The 19,250-nt window shown below is 37.6% G+C and overlaps 1 protein-coding gene across 3 annotated transcripts; it reads right to left on the bottom strand.

The window, feature by feature from the left end:
• Positions 1-983: 983 nt before the first annotated feature.
• On the bottom strand, positions 984-18,783 carry ANAPC4 (anaphase promoting complex subunit 4). 3 transcript variants are annotated; one of them, XM_079306714.1, is made up of 28 exons: positions 18,624-18,783; positions 17,928-18,033; positions 16,745-16,877; positions 15,451-15,525; positions 15,303-15,329; positions 15,151-15,195; positions 13,629-13,713; positions 13,164-13,274; positions 12,501-12,584; positions 12,163-12,249; positions 11,389-11,453; positions 11,253-11,295; positions 11,074-11,150; positions 10,550-10,650; positions 10,414-10,465; positions 10,066-10,121; positions 8,867-8,913; positions 7,915-7,971; positions 7,697-7,753; positions 7,054-7,147; positions 6,273-6,370; positions 5,705-5,766; positions 5,576-5,614; positions 5,388-5,489; positions 4,194-4,271; positions 3,333-3,503; positions 2,037-2,160; positions 984-1,685 (listed from the first exon to the last, which is right to left on the bottom strand). In XM_079306714.1, exons 1-28 carry the CDS (start codon positions 18,729-18,731, stop codon positions 1,470-1,472), a joined length of 2,400 nt encoding a protein of 799 aa, XP_079162840.1. In that variant the 5' UTR covers positions 18,732-18,783; the 3' UTR covers positions 984-1,469. The 3 variants fall into 3 exon arrangements, with proteins under 3 accessions (XP_079162840.1, XP_079162838.1, XP_079162839.1); XM_079306712.1 differs by having other exon boundaries at positions 17,909-18,033; positions 18,624-18,754; XM_079306713.1 differs by lacking the exon at positions 18,624-18,783 and having other exon boundaries at positions 17,836-17,967.
• Positions 18,784-19,250: the final 467 nt, after the last annotated feature.

The following is a 19,250-nucleotide window of genomic DNA, read 5'->3' as shown; positions in this document are numbered from 1 at the left end:
GGGCTCTGTTGTAACAGCAATTTCTTGTTAAGAGTTACCTGCTCTACACAGAAAATCACAGCACTTCTGGATGGGCATTTCTGCCCCTCCTGTCCTGTCCTGTGCCTTGAAACATGACCATCTGTTGGATGAGAATGAGGAACAGCAAGCAGCTTCCAAGGAGGAAAGAGAAAAACTAAGTCTGAAAAACGAAAGGTTGTTTTACCAGGGTCTCCCCCAGAGAGATCAAAACCTTCACAAGTCCACTTTAGAAAAGTTAATGAACAATGGTATACTTCAAAACAAGAGGACAGGTTTAGTATTCGAATTTTGCAAAGCCAAATGTCCATTTCAAAATATTTATTTTCAAAGCACAGAATGGAAACTTGGTCCTCTTCACAAATTTAAGGTAAACTCACTGTTCTGAAGGAAGATCATGCATTAAGCAGAATTGCTCATACAAACAGCTGAGTTTTAAGTCAGTTAAGAATGACAGCCAGTAGGGAAGAAAAAAACATTTTAGATTTCTAAATGCTGTTTCTAGTTTCTACTCCTTAGCACTATATCATGCCTACAGTAATATATAAATTGCAAGTAACATGATTATGCTGAGGGCTATACACAACCTCCAATGCTAAATCAGAACAAAAAATACACTCCCGGTTTAAATGTTTCATTACAAAAAATTCCAGATTGAGAAGACAAGCTTTCAGGAACAAATTCAGAAAAACTAAGCAGGCTGAGGCAGGCAAATATTTGACAAATCATGCACTGCACACACACATTGTACTGAGGACTAAAGACCTTCATAGACTGAAGTGCTGTGTTACCAAGGATAGATGTTATCCAAAAAACTTGTAAAACTGCATTTCAATAAGAGTTGCTAAATTTTATTTTAACTAGCCCTACACTGATTTGCAATCTTATGTTTTGGTTCCACAGGAAACTTTCATATCCCTTACTAGAACACAAAGTCTAGGAAGCAAAGAATTAGGCCCCAAGCCTTGTTGGTTTTATATACAACTTTATTTTATAACAGTATTTGAGACTGAACACCCTAGCTACAAAAACTTCGGTTGGTATTTCTTTTTCTCCTCACCTATTAAAAATGGCAAATAGAAAAGCTTTAGCTGGTACCAAACAATGTGCCAGACAAAAGAATCAATAAAGGTACTTCTTAGCTGAAAAGCAATACAGAATTCCAGCTTGATTCAGCTGCTTGAGGAGGTATGGGATCCATCATCTCAGCACCCTGAAGTCAGATTACTTTCTAACTAGTTGGATGACCTTTCAAATGTATCACACCACATCCACTCCCAGTCCCAGGGACAGTACTGTTCCTGCTTATTATAGCAGCCAGGATGAGTCTGAACTTGCTTCTAATATTTTCTTTTAATATTTTTTTCCATTCTTCAATACACAATTTCTTTGTGCCATTAAAACAGCATTTACAGTTCAGTCCTGTCCCTTTACTATTACCAAAGTGTATTTCAAGGATCCAGACTTGTTTCATGCTCCTCAGTTTCATCAGGCAGTTCTTCAGCAGATGCATCACACACATTGTCCTGGCCATCTGCAGGCTGATTTGGCTCATCAGGTTCCCCAGCTGCAATCTGAGTTGTTTCTTCTTCCTCTTCTTCCTCAACTTCCCCGTCATCCTCTACATCCATCTCAAACATCCTGACGTGGCGGAGGTTGGAACTTAGCTATAGAGACAGTAAGAAGTTCCTATTAATGACTAAATAAGCAAAAACACCAATAGCATTTGAATTGTCAGCCAGTAGCTTTGAAAATAATCTTCATCTTTGAAACTGAGGTTTCAAGGGAATTAGCAACTTTTCTATTGCTCTACAGGCTGAGAAGTACAGCAAGTTTACCTTCTGTTAAAGTTTTTCCATCCTGTGCTATTAGACAGGTATGACAGTATCCTGACACACTAATAGCAGCTTTTGAGAAAATAATCTATTTGTTTAAAAAAAAAAGGTAACTTCTAGGTTACCACATCAGTCATCACACTTCCTTTAACAGACAGGTTTTTTCAGAAATACTGCACTTACCACACAAGAAACTTTTCTAATGCCATTTACAGAAACATACTGAGCTTTCATATTCTCCAGCACTCTCCACTGGCTCTCCAAGAAGACAATGCGTGTGGGTATCTCACTGCTTCGCTCATCCAGCCTGCACACAGCACAGAAAAAAGCACAAAGCTGGGTCACAAGAAACAACTGCTATTATAAGAAAAACACCTGTCTAAATTTCATAATATGCAACAAGCAAGTAAACCTCTGTACCCATCATAATGTCGCTACAATGCTCTAGAGGAGGAGATCCAACTGCAGAGATACAGCATGTTCCAGACAAGTTAAAAACATCCCAGCATGTGAGAAGGGAGTTGGAAAGTCTGATCTTCCATAATAAACAGCTAGAGCAGGATGTGGGTAGCTTTTCTTCAAATCTCTCCTCGCACAAAGAGGAGTTTCCAAACACAGTCCTGGACTCAGTGCTTCCCTTTACACAGAAGTTTGGCCTCCATGACCTTTCAAATATGCACCACTACCCCACTCACAGGGATTGTATGAAGACACTCCCACCTATTACAGCAGCCAGGATTAGTTTGGACTTCCTCTTAATAGTTTCTGTTCATTCCTCAATACACAATATCTTTGTGGCATAAAAAAGTTAATTGCCAGTTCAGTGTGGCTCTTGATTTTGAAATAAAAATGCATCTTAAGCAAACCACCAGAGAAGAATGGGGAAAAAAGTAAAAGGAAGGGACACAGAGCAACTGAAGGATTGGATTCACTGCTTGAACTACATTGGCCTTTGTGTGTGTGTTCACTTTCACCTGATGCTCTCCTCTACCTGTGCCAGTGCAGACAGAAGTATCAGTTCTGATGCTTTAAGGTTAAGCAGACAATATTTGTAAGGGTGACTACCAAGGAGAAATCAGGAAATACCTGTGTATTTTTATTACAAGGTGGAGGCATATGAGCACATATACTGAAAACATCTTAAATTTAAGTATCCTGACCGGCAAAGTTAGCATCTTCTAAAGAAAGGAAGATTTCTGATTCTACAAGGTGTCTTCAGCTGATCCTTACATTTCCTGACAGCCAGGTACAGAAGTAGTATCAGTATCAAAAAAACCAAAACAAACCTCCCCAAAACCACAAAGCGAACTACATAGGAAGCCTCCATCTCCCCCATCCTACTCCCCTGGCACAAAAAGAATTTCTGTCTTTAAAGTATTTACACACACACAAAGTATGAGTAACTGTACACAATTACAATATTTGCTTAACTTGCTTTTCAGTTCTACATTTTCAGTTTTGCTCAAGGTTTTTCAATACCTTTCCACGGAATCCCAAATGAATTTCCCATCTTGGTCCTCATCTGTATATATTGAAGATAAAGGCAGCTGAGCCAAGACTCTCTCCTTCCCCTCCTGTTGCACACTCTCTTTCAGAACTACAGTTATAGTTTCATCATCATAGAAGTGAGCATCCAAACAACTGTAGCATCTATAGGAAAATAATTCATCAAATAATATAAGAGAAATATTTTAAAGCTGCACAGCACTCATGTTAAAAAGTATTCAGTACTTAACAGTGAGCTTTATTGTAAATAATAAGAGGTCAGTTGTGCAGCTGTGACACTAAACTAAACCTGACAGACTTTGTATCATGCAGGAAAAAAGATTCTGAAGGGGAAAAAAAAGCAACTCACAAAAAACCCTTTCTAGTAACCCTCACATTTCAGATGAAACATAAGAAACAGTAAACATAAATACCAAAGAAAATTTAGAAATACATCTGAAGGTACTGAGGGCAAATCACATCTGGCTTTTCTACATGAAAAGGATGAGCTTAGTCTATCATATGCCTTCTAAGATGGCTACATTCAGGCATACCAAGTCTTATCTTAAAGAACATCACAGAGATCAACAACACTTGTTTCCAGTTATATTTGTTCCTTGCATGTGTTAAACCTTTAGTTCTCAACTGGAAAACTAGAATTTACTTGACCTTGAGATGAAGTGCAAAGTAAGATTCACAGGACTCTGCAACTTCTCTGCAACTTCATGCACTTGTGCAATTTCTTACAATCTGATTCACCCAGGTGAGTTAACCTCAAATGTAACAATTCAAGAAAACCACTAGGAAATAAAATCTTTTATTCATCAATCTGCAAGAAAAATCAAATATACTGACCTGGAGTCTGAGCTCTCATTTATACTGCTGTTCAAGAAGTTTCCAAACTCTACTGCAAGAATCCCATTACTGACAGACCTAGAACAACAGAGTTTGTTATCTCAGTGACAAAAATCTTTCCCTTCACTACAAATCCAAAATCTCTAATGGCAACTGTGGTACAAGATGGTGTAAAAGCCTATCTAAGCTTAACACAATGCAGGGCTAAAAATTATGTGATTGGTAGCTGGAACCTTTTAAATTCTTCTGCTCCTCAGAAAAATGTTACTAATGGAGTCAAACGGAAAACTACATCTGGTTTATGGGATACAGTTCTTTGCTAAATTCCTTGCTCTATTGTCCTAGTCTCAGGCTCATTTTGTTACTTGCTAATTCACAGCAAAAGAGGTTAGCTTGTTTTAGGTATCAATGAGGAAGGAACTACAAGTTACCACAGGGCAGTAATTCTGTGATCAGCAGCTATCAACTGGAAACACAAAAGATAGTTTCACCATGTGCTTTCCTTAGCAGTAAAAGTGCTTTACAAATTCCCACTCCATCACAGTCTCACCCAGTTCCCTGCCTCCTCAAATTAAATGACAGATTATAAAAATCAGGATTTTACAGAGGGGGGAAGTTTTTGTTGTTTTTAAACCTAACTTATTTCAGCCATCCCACTGATAGAATTCAGCTTGAACAGTTGTATCAGCACAACATCCTGTGACAGACAAATCACACTGAGGTACACAGAAACTCCTGAAGGTGCACAGATCCACACCCCAAACAGGATGTATTCTATTTGACATACCTGTGAGTGCAGTCCCCATATTTTCAAAAGTATTAAATTACAGACTGCAAGATATTAATCCAAGATTACTATTCACAAGACAAAGCAACACAGAAAGCAGGATTCTCTGTAATTTTTCAGAAGTTTGTACAAACAAGTAATTCTGTTAGCAGCAATCTGATGGAGTCTGATTTTTCCCTTATTCCAGAACCATCTTGGGTCTTAAGATTAGATTTTCTGAGTCTAATACCACACAAACTTCTGCTGCATTTTCCTGCTGCACTTCTAAATGTACTCCTCATTTTCTCTAGTATCCAAGAAAGATTGTATTCATGGTGGTCATTCCTTGTTCTTACAAATAGATTTAAATTGCAACTGTTCAAATGTGGCAAAGCTCACACACCACTTTTTCTCTCTTTTTGTCTTACCTGGAAGTATCAGTATGTCTCCTCAAAATGTGTATTTTAGAAATAGAATTTTCTAACATGGTGAAGAGAACATAATGTAAATTAGATGTTTTGTCATTCCACCTGCAACATGGGGGAAGAAATGAAAATTTAGATCAAGTTTTAATAACTGGCAAACTACATGAAACAAGGAATAGCAACATACTTACAGAAATGGTAATTTAAATAACTGAGGTGTGGAATCTTCACTGCAAAGGAAAGACAAACAGTTCATAAAATGCTACTCATGCTTGACTTTTAGTTGCACATTTCTTTAGCTGCTTTTAGTAAAGAAATACCTTTGAGAAATTTTGTAGAGAGATATGCAGACTGCTTGATGCACTGACCTTCCAATTACATCCTAACAGATAAAATAAAAACAGGCCTTGAAATACAGGCAGTTTTATTCATAATTATACATTATTTTAAGACAAAAAACCCACAAAAAACCAACGAATCAACCAATAACCTCTCAGTACATCTGAAAAAATGTCCTGGAATAGACATATCTAATGCAAACACTACTGTCACTTCATACACTTGTTTCATGTTTCTCCATATTAGATTAATGTATTGCCAGCTAACACAGTTATCTGGTGCACAACACACACACACATACACAATTAACATTAAAACCAGATCCCCAAATCATATGAACAGAATATGTTAAACAAAAAAAAAAACAAAACCCATTGTGATTTCCCGGGCCAAAGGCCTGAGATATCCCAGCAGTGAAGTTAGACTATACCCAAGTTGAAGGCACTCAAAGGCAAAGATTAAAGCTTCAGGCCTTGTTAAGCATGACTGCTACCTTCAGTTGATCACTATCCCTAAAATAAAGTTATAATTTGTAAAAACTGAACTTACTGCTGGCTTTTGTAAACACTGATCAATGATCCCTTCCATTTGCCTTTTGACAAAATGCAGTGATTTCTCAGGATAGTAGGGAAACAGAAGTGGGCTTTCTGTAAACAAAGGTAATTTTTAAAATGTTTGCATCTCTATATAAGCATATTGCACCATTGCTAGCTCTAAAACCAGATTTTCTAGAAACTATTTCCCCCCCCAAAAAAAGCTACCATTTCCCCCCTTTTTATTGAATTATATAGGCAGAAAAAGGCAACTGTGGCAAGTTCTATTATACACAGCTTATGATGTCAAGGTTTTATAGTCTTTGGTTTCTAAAGTTAAACATTGAATTTAAATATTAAAGAATAATTGTCACTATCTGGTCATGATAGTCTCTTACTTCTTTTTCACCACTAATTAATAAAATTGTCTCAGACTCCAGTGAAAGTGAACAAATTAGGACATTTCCCCCAGGTACAACAAGCATAACTATTACTTTCTTGAACTGGAATTAAGACATTCTAAAAAAAAACCTCTTCTGGGATTACTTACTAGCCATGTGAGAGTGGTACAGAAAAGATGGGGAACTCCCAATATGCAGAAAATGATAATTGACTGGTAAGCAGCTACATAAACCCTTTGCAAAATAACAAGGCCCATTTGTTTTACTCCACTCAGAGGAAGACCAATGAGTAACACTACAGAAGTAACTCATAAGCATGAAAAAAGATAACTCTTCTACATTTGTTACAGTCTACATATAATTTGCATTCACTGCTTTTTCATGAAAGCACATTACCTTTAAGATGAGTACTATCTTTAAGGAAGTTAAACCACTGGTTTCCCTCTGTATTAGGTGGTGATACAAGGTCATCATCTTCATCTTTCAAGTACTAGAAAAGAAACACTTTTTTAAGACTGCAATTTAAGAATGGGGAATGTTAAAATTTACCTTCACTATTGCCTCTAGCAAGTAGAAGAAAGATTTCTTGTTTAATCAACATGCCATAGTCTTAAAACCAAATATTCTGCCCCATCTAGAAATAGTAAGAAAAATCAACTATGGTTTAAGATCACATGATGTTATTTCCCTAGGAAACTTATTATTAAATCAAGTCTGAACACAAATGTTTTGAAATACAGTGATTAATGCCACACAGACAACAAACATACCAGTTTTACTGAAGCTAACTTTTAGAGTTTTACTACAGATGCAAAATGTTTTTGTCTTTTCCTAAAAATACAGCATGTGTAAAGTGAAACTACAAGGTTTTAAATTCTCATTCTCCTAATAATAAGGGGAAACAATTTACTCTCTTTTGCCATTAGTGGTATGTGCAATACAGAGTAAAACAGGGAAGAAATGTGGACACAACTTTAAAAGCTTCTCTATCTAATGATTTCTGATTTATTCTTCTAGCATTTATTCCTTAGTTCTTTACCTGGCCAACTCTCTCCACATTGAAGTATTTTCCTTTACGATTGTAAAGATCTGGTGCCTAAAAAATAATGCAAACAAACCCATTATTTAAACACAAAAATAATGAGAAGTAGTGAAAACAAAGACGATAAAATTATTTTATTCTAAGATTTTTCAGACTCAGCTAGTGTCATCAAGAATACAATAAAATAATGTACTTAGAAAACTAGTATCACTGACCTCATTGAAGTGCTCAGTAAGAAAATCAGCAACAAATGTGATATCTTTTTGAGTCATCTAAAAGGAAAAAAAAAACCACTGAGAAAAGCAAAGAGTAAGACACATTTCAATGGGCACAGAACACACATTCTATAGGCTGCATAGGCACAGCTCCCTCAGCCTGTGCTCACAGGGCAAATGTTCCAGCCTCCAATCTGATTGAAAGTGTTCTGCTGAACTCATTCCAGACCATTCTTGTCTTGTACAGGATGGTCCCAAACTGGAGGTGCAACCAGCAAGTGCTAAATAAAGACAGTAACTACTTCCCCTGATCTTCTAGCCACACTCTCATTACTACAGTCCTGGTCACCTCTGCCCACCTTTGTCAGGGCACACTGCTGGCTCATGCCCAGTGTGCACCCAGTGATTCCTGCATCACCTTGGCAGAGCTGCCATCTTCCCAGCCACACAGGCTCTAGCAGTGCACTCACAGTGCACCCCACAACACAACCCTGCATTTTGTCTTTCATGAACTGCAGGAACTCCCTACCTGTCCATTCCTCCAGCCTATCTATTTCTGGAAGGTACCTGTGCCCTCAAGTAAGGGCAGTGTGATGGTGGCTGCAAATTTGATGCAGGTATTATTATATTATCATGTTACTATATACTCCTGCTCTACTGGGGCATTGATAAAGACAATAAAATCTCAGTCTGGTTAACTTCATCACTCAGGGCATATAAAGAGCTGCCATACAGAGGCCTTGCATACTAAATACAGTAGTGCTCACAAAGAAAATAGAAAAAGTAATTAATGCACAACATATTAGTGTGAATGTGCAATCATCAACTTTCTCAAAAAAATGACACAGACACTACCCTTTAAGTTCTGGAACAAAAAGAAACCTTTAATTCCACTTTCAAGATGAGCAGAATATAGAGGATATGACCATTTATCAGAAAATGTTACTAATACCTTGTTCAGCTCTGGGAGGACATGATCTTCTGACATCCTCAACATGGCTGAGGGAAAAATTATATTCTGATAGCATTAATACTGTTTTCCTAATATTCTCAATTTTTCACGTGTATGTAATAAGACACTGCTGTTAAAAAATATTAATTCATTAGAAGAAAAAGAGCCTGGAACAAAGAATTACAAATTGAGACTGAAATTAAGTCTCTCTAGTCTCACTAGCTTATATTACAAATCTTGAGGAATTTTTATCTTTAATCTTTTCCAACTGCATTCTACCCTGAACAACACTGAAACAAAATTATTATGAAAAGGGCTCATAAGAATATGTTCATGTCCATTCTAAGAGTACTAAAACGGACATATGTAGAATACATGAAAACTGTCATGATAAGAAAAATGTGTTTTAAGAGAATTGCACAGGAATAATTTTAAATCTGCAAGGCTTGGAAAAAGTTCTCTGTTTAGCCTGAAATGAAACAAACAGTGAATACAACATTATGACAGAGAACTTTGATAGTTCTGCTTTCTACAATTTTTAAAACCAGAACTATTATATTTCTGCCAGTAAGTCCTAACACTGAATAAGTAATACCACTTAGTTTTTGTAAAGTAGTTTCAAAAAAATCAATATAAGTTATAAACTTATTAATAAATACTTCATAAAAACAAGCAGGCTAAAATACAGTGTTTTTCAATTCCTTCTAACATTTTCTCTGCAGCTATCCAGACACAACTGAAGGTGGCTAGTTAAGTGCATGTGGAAATTCAGAGACTGTTTACATCTGTGCAAAACCTTACAAGTAACTAGGCTGTCACAGGAGAAAACAGCAAGTAACAGAGAATTAGGCTATACTTCAAATTTGGTGTAGATAAAAATACTTTTGTTTTTCTCCAGATCAAGACCAGCAAATTGCTCATGAGACAGGAAATAGTTTGGAGCAGCATTACAGGTCACATATATACACTACTCACTCAACATCTACATATTAAATTTAATTGAGAACTACTGAATTTATAATCCGTGTTTAATATTGTAATTACTCTTGCCTCATCAACTATATCCCTTTACATGTCCAAAGATCTTCTGTGATAGAAAAAAATAGATGGTTATAACTAAGATTGGCCTAGTTACTTGCCTGCATTTCAATGCTTACAGTATAAAACATACTGGATGATTACTATGTGACCAATCTTACCAACATAGAGCCATCGAAAAAATGCCTTGAAGTTTTTCATACTACTGTCGATCACTCTAAACAAGAAACAAGAAAAGAAACTACAAAATCTGACTGTCACAAGCTGCTCCAGGCTTAAGTGCCACCTTTACCACAGAAAGCACTGTCAGTTTTATTCAAAATGACCAATGCAATGTTTCAAGTAAGACTATTCTTGTGGTATGAGTCTGACATGCAGTCACACAAGATAAAAGCTCACCACCAACAGAAAAGTCTTGCTCTCCCAACCTCCTCTATTCCCAGCCCATGAATCTCCTCCAACACAAGACTGAATAGGAGTTTTTTAATCTCTCCACACTTTACACTTACTGAAGCAGCTCATTTGCCTTCAGGATGAAAGAACCAACAGCAGTAATAGCCTCTGAAAAAAAAAAAGTTAACTGTTATTATTAAGCTTTCAAAAGTGAAATCAGAGCAGGTAGGTAGCACACACACACTACTGTACCATCAATTCCAGATGCATCTAATCCCAGAGACTCATATTTTTGTTTCCATAAAGCCATTCCTTTCAATTCACTCAAGTGGTATAAAAGTGCCTCAGAGCCACTAGGAAGACAGAGGAAAGATGTATAATTTTTCATTCACCCTCCAGAAATTCAGCGCTCTGCTGCATACTACATTTTTATCATTTAATGTGCAAAGTGCAAAGCTTTATAAGGTGGTTTGACATGAACAAGAGGTATGGTATCACTTCAGAGAAAAGCAGATATTGTCCCAATGACACATAAAGTTAGTGAGAGTATTTTGCACAGATCCTATAAAGCACATCAGACAGCAATTTAGAGGTGATGGATGCACCATGGAGATTGTTAAAATATTTCACTAGTTCTCTACTAGGCAAAAGTAAAATAATAGGTTTTGCCACTGTCACAGTCTCTGTAGCAGCACCACCAAGACAGCACACTGCCCTTTAGCAAAGCATATAATATAACACTTAATCTATAACTAATGGGAAATTCTGTGACTTACCTTTGCAAATGACTTATAACCAACTTTTGTATACTGGAATAGGAAGACTCTATGGACTGACCAAGTTTTTTTAAACCCTGTTAACAAAGAAATACGATCATATAATAATGTTCTGTTAACACAAAAATGATTAAAAGATTTTGAACTAGTTTAGTATGTTTAAAAAAAAGTTAACACACCTTTACTGTCAGTTGGTTCATTAGTAATGCCTGAAGTTCCAGACTGAAGAAGGTGGGGAGAGAACCAAATAGGCATTTAATTTTGTGTTTCAACATCAAGTGCAAAGGCATACTCAGATAAAACAACAGTAACTACCTTGCTTTGCCCCATAACAACAGCTGCATAAACTCATCCTGAACAGAAGTGGTTGTATTCTTTTCCTGTCAGTCAAAATGATTGAAATAGATTGGTGAAGAGATTAAATCCAGGCTACCAAATTATCTCACAAACACTCCATATAAAGTATTTCAAAGAACCCACCCATATCTTTGAATGCTGAAATCAGACTACTGATGACTGAAAATTTTCTGATTACTGAAATTTTTCTAGTATTTCAAGTTACTTTAAACTGTATTACCCAGTAAAATTTCTAAACAGTTTGCCATCACCAAGAAACCATTTTAAAAAATAAATAAATTATGTGATTCATTAACTTCTGGCCATGGTCAATGAACATAAAATTTAACCAAATCCAATAGCATCTTAAACATGGATAATTATATGTGCTCTATTGAACTAGGCTGTAAGTGTTGTTACCGAACATTTAGAGTAACCAATTTATCAATGACTTAAGTACAAAGAGCACAACCTTGAATAGAAAGCAACTGATCAATAGATGAGAAATCTGAAAGCTATGATTTTTTAAAAATTCAGAATAAATAAAAGTATCACAATACAATTATGCTTGATTGTACACAGGTACCTTCAGCATCAGAGCACTTGACTCACAACAGCTTTCAGGCTGTCTCTGAACTCAAACACTTATCTGGAGGAATCATGCTTAAACATTAAGCTATGCAGTAGACCAAGAAGAACAGCAGAACTACTGCAAGAAGTGTTTTTCCAAAAGGATGGTTAATCCTACAGTACCTGTACAAACTTTGTTAGTCGTGAATCCATCTGCATCAGTATTTCTTCCCATGCTTCACACATGCACGTCAATGACAGCTTTATATACTGTAACACAGAAATAGTGTTAGTATTATTGTCTTTCTTCAACAACACATGCAAAAAAATAATGTTACATTATAAAGGGAAGATATACTGCAGATCTTATATAAAATTTATTATCAAATTCCAAGTTGGAGCACTACATTTACTTAAGGCCAACTCAAGCTTCCTACCAGAAAACATTTATTTCACTTGCATTAAAAAGTCAAAGCCTGCAAGAGCCACAAGACTAAAAGGATGGTGTAACACAACTGTACCTGTAACAGAGTTGAAATGTGAGTGAACTTCCGTGCCATTCGAGTTACCTCAGGTAAGTAACTTGATAATAGACTAGTGTCCAACTATATCAAATGAAAAAAGCAACAGTTAACAGATTATTTGTCTTTTAACAATATATATATGTTATAGAAATTAAAAGACAGACTGGAAAGACCCACAGAAAATCTCTTAGTTCTCAATTTCTTAAGGTTGATTTTAAGAGGCAAATGCATTTAATTCAAAGAAGCAATAATTATTTTTAATACATCTATAAAAACCCCTGATAAAGTTCCACATTTGGAGCTCTAACAGTAATAGGTTTAAGAATGCCTGCTCTGGATAGATAGAATAATCAAAAGAATTGCTGTTATGACTTTGTGTGCAGAATGAAGAAAATCTGAATAATTGTAACTGTAGTTGAATAAATTAATGTTATTATGAAAGCAGTACTTTAAATGCCTCAGATCACCGTTGTCAGTCTCATCAGTGAAACTACATGTTAACATCATAAATTCAAAAGCTATACTGGGGTTAATTTCAGAATGGTTGGAACTGGTAGCTTTTGCTTTTTCTGCAAATAATGGGAAAACAATAAAGCTACCAGAATGTAATCTTAAATGCAGTTTTACTTTTAAAAACCATTTTAAAATTAGTTTACTTGCCTGAAAATACGTCATCTCTGCTTCGCTGTCTGATGAGCTTTGTATCTCTGTAATAACTGACAGTGATTTCAAATCACTAGACAAACACAGTCCACGACAAGAACCTGCCACCTGAAGGATTCCAGTTTACAAGTTAATAAAACATTCATTTCCTCTAAGACCTATTTACTGCTCTAACACATTGACATACAAAGACGACTGTTTTTACATGTCATTGAACACAAAGTGTAATTTTCAGTCATTGCTTAGGAACAAACCTGCTCTTTTTATTGTGCATTAACAGCGAACTTTGAGACAATATATTAAATTTTCTAGTTACAATGTCTTTCCATCAATAACCAACAACCAAATCAATTATTTTATTTAAATTCAGCAGCCCAGCTTCACTTATGTGTAAGTGTTCACTCAATTCAGCAGTAGTTTGGTACATTATGAAGAAAAAATGTGGAAATGAACTAAACGTACCCCATTTACTGTAGCAATCTTGAACATTCCATAAGCATATATCTCAATAAATCCTGAGCTGCCACCAAGGACAAGAGCATTAAGTCTATAAAAATAGAAGAATGTGTTGATAAGCATAACGAAGAAAATATGAAAGCACATAGACATAATTCTTAATACTTAAATTCCATCCCTTAATAATGTTCCTCTAAAGAATCACTGCGCTAAAGAAAACACCGTGTTACCTTCCACAATTCAAATTAACAAGTTAGCTTGGATTTTATTGATAAAATATGCCTTTAACATTTATATTAAAAGTATTAATTCCTACACTAACTGAGAGAATAGGGAAAAAACAGCCCAGTTTAGTCACAGAATCCTTTTTCACTAAAAGTAACAAGTTTCTAGCAACCTTCCCCTTACCAATGCAGGCTGTAAAGCATTATTACAAAGCTACTTTGAATTACCCTGATTATATGCACAGTGAGTTTGGCACATTCACTCAGTGGCACTCCTCAGTACCTTAAAGGCAATGAACATTTGAAATGGATACAGCAGCAATAACAGCCACAGAAGTAACAACAGCATCAGAAACAGAAACCCAGTTCAAAGAATACAGTCTGGGACAGGTCTATGTTTTGCCCATTTATTGACACATATGTGCTACACTGGCTTGGGAAAAAGTCTACAAATATAAAAAAATTAACTGCAACTTCTACCTGTTACCTTGAAGCAGAATGCCTCTGTTGAAGTCAACAAAGAACTCAAGAAAACAGTATCTTTAAAACTTTTGGTTTGATTGAGCGGATGAAGGGAGCAGAGAAAATTCACTAAGCTCCTACACCACAGCTCACTCTCTCTCAAGCAAGAAAATCCTACTCTAAGAAGAGTTATTGAGTTTTAAAAAGGAGTAACTGGTGATAGAGATGTAGATTTGAATTAAGGAGGGTGGTTCTGAGTGGTGAGACTGTAAGGAACAGTGAAATGGAAAAAACAAGGCACGGACATTAATTGTTCTCCTCAAAAAAGTAGCACAAGGCACTGCACAAAGCTAGCCTCAGTCTGCTAAATTACACTTCCACCAGCTGCCCTTCATGTGTTTCCTAACAACAGATGTTTATTTCAAAGTAACACTGATATGGCTAGTTTCAGAGCTACTTTTAAATTTAGATTTGTCATACTCATACAAACCCCTAGGAATTCCCTGTATAGAACAAGCATTCACAAATGTCACCAAAATCAGTGTAAGTAACACATAAATCAGCCTTCAAATGCACTCCAAGAAATCTGCTAAGGAAAAGAAGATACAACACCAACAGCAGCTGCAGATAAAGTGTCTCTAAAATAAGGGGGAAAAGTGACTAATGGAAACTTTAATATAGTCTTTGAACTTCATCTTTGTACATAAAAAAGATACTCCATATAATTTCTCTGAGACTTAAAAATGAATAACTTAAGAGTAAACTTAATTATTCATTATTTTATGCTTTAAAAGAGCAACCAAACAAAAAACCTCTACCAAAAACCCACAGCCAGAATTTACCTGACATCACCCAGAAGCTTCATAATCTCATCTGACTTTTCTTCACTGAAAATACAAAACATGTGATTAGGGCTATGTAGTTTGTCTCAATACCAGAAAACAAAATAAAATTAAAAAAAAAAAAAGAGAGTTATAACATGACAATTTCTTACCTGAAAATTTTTGCAGTGGTACTGTAACTGAAAACAAAACAATTAGTCTCAGTAACAATGATCAGACATCTGTAGAGCATTAAATAACTGAAATAATGACAACAAATAACAAATGGTATTTCCTTAAGCTTACTAGTGTAACACTTACTTTTTTGGTAGTGCTGGTAATTTAGGCAAAAGGAGGTTTGATTCATCTTCAGCATTGTAAAAGGAAGTGAGAACACTGAAAAAGATATAATACTGTCTTTATTACCAAGCTGTAAGAATGAGAAGAGACTTTCTTTTCAACTCCAGAGTTAAGAGTATATATTCAATACATTATGTATATTGAAATTACAAATATCAGAGGATAGTCCTTTATGGGACCTTTAATAATTTACCAAGTGATCAAATTAATAAAAGAACTGAAAATCTTTTTTTATTTTCAGTGAATAAAGTTTGTATCTGCTGGCTCAGAGGCTTGTCACCAAATCCTTCATTACCTGTAATGCAGTTACTGTCAGAGGCTGTTTAAACTCTCTCCAAACCTGCAGTACAACCTATCCACACCTCAGAACAGCTAAAGACACATTGCAGTGAGAGGAAGGTCAAAGCACAATACTTAATATTACATCATAGATATGTCAGAAGGATGAGATTTCCCATAAGAAGCTAAGCCTATCCTCATCAGGAGAAGAATGTTAACATGGCTTAAGACACAGTTATTTTCTTGCCATTTTAAGACTGATGCTTTCTGCAGGTGAGGGTGTAAATCCTCAAGTCAGGAGCTTACACCATCTGCCTCCTTTAAATAGATGTTTTATTTAATTGTGTTCTTTCACTGCCATAAGGAGCATATCAGAGGTCTCTTTAAGACAACAAAAATAGGGACCATGATGTCCTCCAGGTCACAAGTGCTGCTGAGAATTGTTCAATCACACAGAGTTCATGGTAACTAGGGATAATGTGACTTCCTGAACAACAGAATTGCCAATGGAATTGGATGTAACACCAAAGACACAACATGAAAGATGTAAACACCAAAATAAAGACCTTGAAAACACAGAAGAAAGATTTAAATATAATACTTATTCTAACAAAATAGATGAACTTAATATTATTATAATTAGTTCGATAAATTGATTGGTATTGAAGCAAACTGCATCAGAAAACAGGCTGCACAAGCTAACACTAAATCAAGCAGCTCTTTAGAAGGAGAAGCACCAAGATCATGCTGATATTTAATGCATTACCTGAAGAACCACAAGACTAAGGTATCAGCACTAAAATAAGCATATGAAAAGTGTCTATTATAAAAAAATAAAAAAATTATCCAAGTAATGAAAAAAACACACAGTTGTGGAATACTGTATTACTTTATGTGACTGCTTGTAATATTCCAAGTACAAATTATCAGTAAAGTGGCATTACACAGCCCATTATTCACTTCTTTTCAGACTCACCTGCTTTCCTCAGTTACTTCCATCCAATGCATGTATGTAATAGATAAGTCCACAGAGAAGGAGTGCAAGCTTTCAGGCTTTTCTACATCACACAGAATAATCCGCTTGGTATCAGCAAGGCCAAAAGCCAAAACTAGAGGAAAACAAATAAAATGTATAAACAATCAATGTGCAAAACACTGTATCTTACACTGACCTAGAAAACAATGTGCCTTCAAAGCCAACTACTGGACATTTTTCTTTGGGTGTTTACAGTCCTTCCAAACTCCCATTTGAAATCTACTTGATGTAGCAAAAGTTTGAACTCCTGTCATGTTTTAGGTGATACATTTAAGTCAAAGGCCTGATTTCACAATTATTTACCTACATGTTGAACTGACCATGTTTCTAACACTTCTAACAATAGTTCTGATAAAGAAGAGGCTTCCAGTTTTGCAAACTTGAGTCCAATATTATATATAAAACCATCCACCAGAAAGGTTTGGTGGACAAAAAACACAAATTAGGAGTTGCTGATCAACTTCTGCATCACATTCTTGTTAACTTTCTTCATCCATAATAGCAAATAGCAGGCAGAGGTTCCTTTATTTACTTCCTTATAATCACAGGCAATCAGCTTAAAAAGAAGTTTCTTAAAACAATATAGGTAGTTTTTATCCACATCATGGGAGAAGATTGTTCCCATTCTCCCACCTCCAGTGAATCAAAAATTAACTGATTTCTGGCATAAGTTTATTAAGCTACTAATTTCAACTCTCTTTCTGTTTCTAAGGAAAAGACTTTTTTTTTTCCCTTCTCTGGTCTATAATTAGAGCAATTTTAGGCTATGAAGTTTTGCCTATGCTGAGAAAGCTAAACTCTTCAATCAACCCTGATGAGACAGCTTCCTTCTCTCCCAATAAACTTTGTAGTTCATAAAAAATATCCTGCTTAGTTAGGAGTTTAAAATTTTGCTATACCCTGAAAAGCAGCATCTGAGACATAAATCTGTCTTACAAATCTTTCTTGCAATTGCATTCAACAGTGTTAATCTATTAGAGTGAATGAACGCACATAAAATTAAGCCACCCCTCTCTTCAAACACAATTTACTTGAACGTTTCCTTCACAGATGAGAGGTATCATCATTCATGATTTCCCATGGGGTTTTATCACACCATATCACCTCATATACTTGGCATTACTTTTGCCATCTGGTCTCCAAGCAAGAGCAGTCACTTCTTTCCCTGTATTTTCATTTGGAGGCAAACTCCACACACGTTGAAAGTTTGCAAGTCGATGAAGCAAAACCTACAGAGCAAATGCATTAAAGACAAACTTAAAACACCTTCTCCTGTTAATAAAAGTTTCTAAATCAGTTCAAGATGCACAGTTTTCTACCAATTTTTAACTCCTCTGCTTAAACACCACCTGCTCCTCTAGCAGATAATTCACTCCTACGCTCTTTTAGAAGCAGCACAGTTTATAGCAGTATAGACAAATAAACTGAGCCTTGCATAAAGATACAAACTGCTAACCCACAGTGCCTACCCATCAGCTCCCTAGCAGACTGCCTGAAAGCACAGGTCTTGTCTTCCTGCATGATCACCTACTGCAGTTCCAGGGGGAAAAAGTACTCATAAGTAGATTTCATTTAAATAGGACCTTTCACGCACTTTAAAATCCCACAAACAAGCAACGAGCGCATCATAAGTGAATTTGTTCGGAAATCAGAATGGAAAAAAAAATGAAGGAGCAGTAAGCATTAAGACGCTTGATTTAAGGAATTGCTATCCCCAAATGCCCGGCCAGGCAAACGAGAAACATGCCCCAAGGAGCAGCAAAGGCGCCTGGGCCTGCAGGGGAGGCAGCGCCCGTCCCCGCCCGGCAGCCGCACTCACCTCCCCCGCTCGGTTGGCCAGGGCGATGAGGTCCCTTTCGGGGGACCAGGACATGAACACGACCTCCTGCGGCAGCTGCTTCTCGCCCACCTGCCTGAAGGCGGGCATGGCTGCGGGCTCCGCCGGGCCCGGCCCCGCTTCCGCCGCGCCGCTTCCGCCGCCGCGCCGGCCGGGGCGGGGCTGAGCCCGGCAGCGGAGCCGCCGCACGGGGCGGGGCGGGGCGGGGCTGAGCCCGGCAGCGGAGCCGCCGCACGGGGCGGGGCGGGGCTGAGCCCGCCGCCGCACGGGGCGGGGCGGGGCGGGGCGGGGCGGGGCTGCGCTGAGCCCGGCAGCGGAGCCGCCGCACCGGGCGGGGCGGGGCGGGGCGGAGCGGGGCTGGGCTGGGCTGGGCTGAGCCCGGCAGCGGAGCCGCCGCACCGGGCGGGGCGGGGCGGGGCGGGGCGGGGCTGGGCTGAGCCCGGCAGCGGAGCCGCCGCACCGGGCGGGGCGGGGCGGGGCGGAGCGGGGCTGGGCTGGGCTGGGCTGAGCCCGGCAGCGGAGCCGCCGCACCGGGCGGGGCGGGGCGGGGCGGAGCGGGGCTGGGCTGGGCTGGGCTGAGCCCGGCAGCGGAGCCGCCGCACGGGGCGG

The sequence above is a fragment of the Erithacus rubecula genome, assembly GCF_903797595.1.
Source record: "Erithacus rubecula genome assembly, chromosome: 5".
Taxonomy (NCBI): Eukaryota; Metazoa; Chordata; class Aves; order Passeriformes; family Muscicapidae; genus Erithacus; species Erithacus rubecula.
This window is presented reverse-complemented; position numbering and strand designations above follow the sequence as displayed.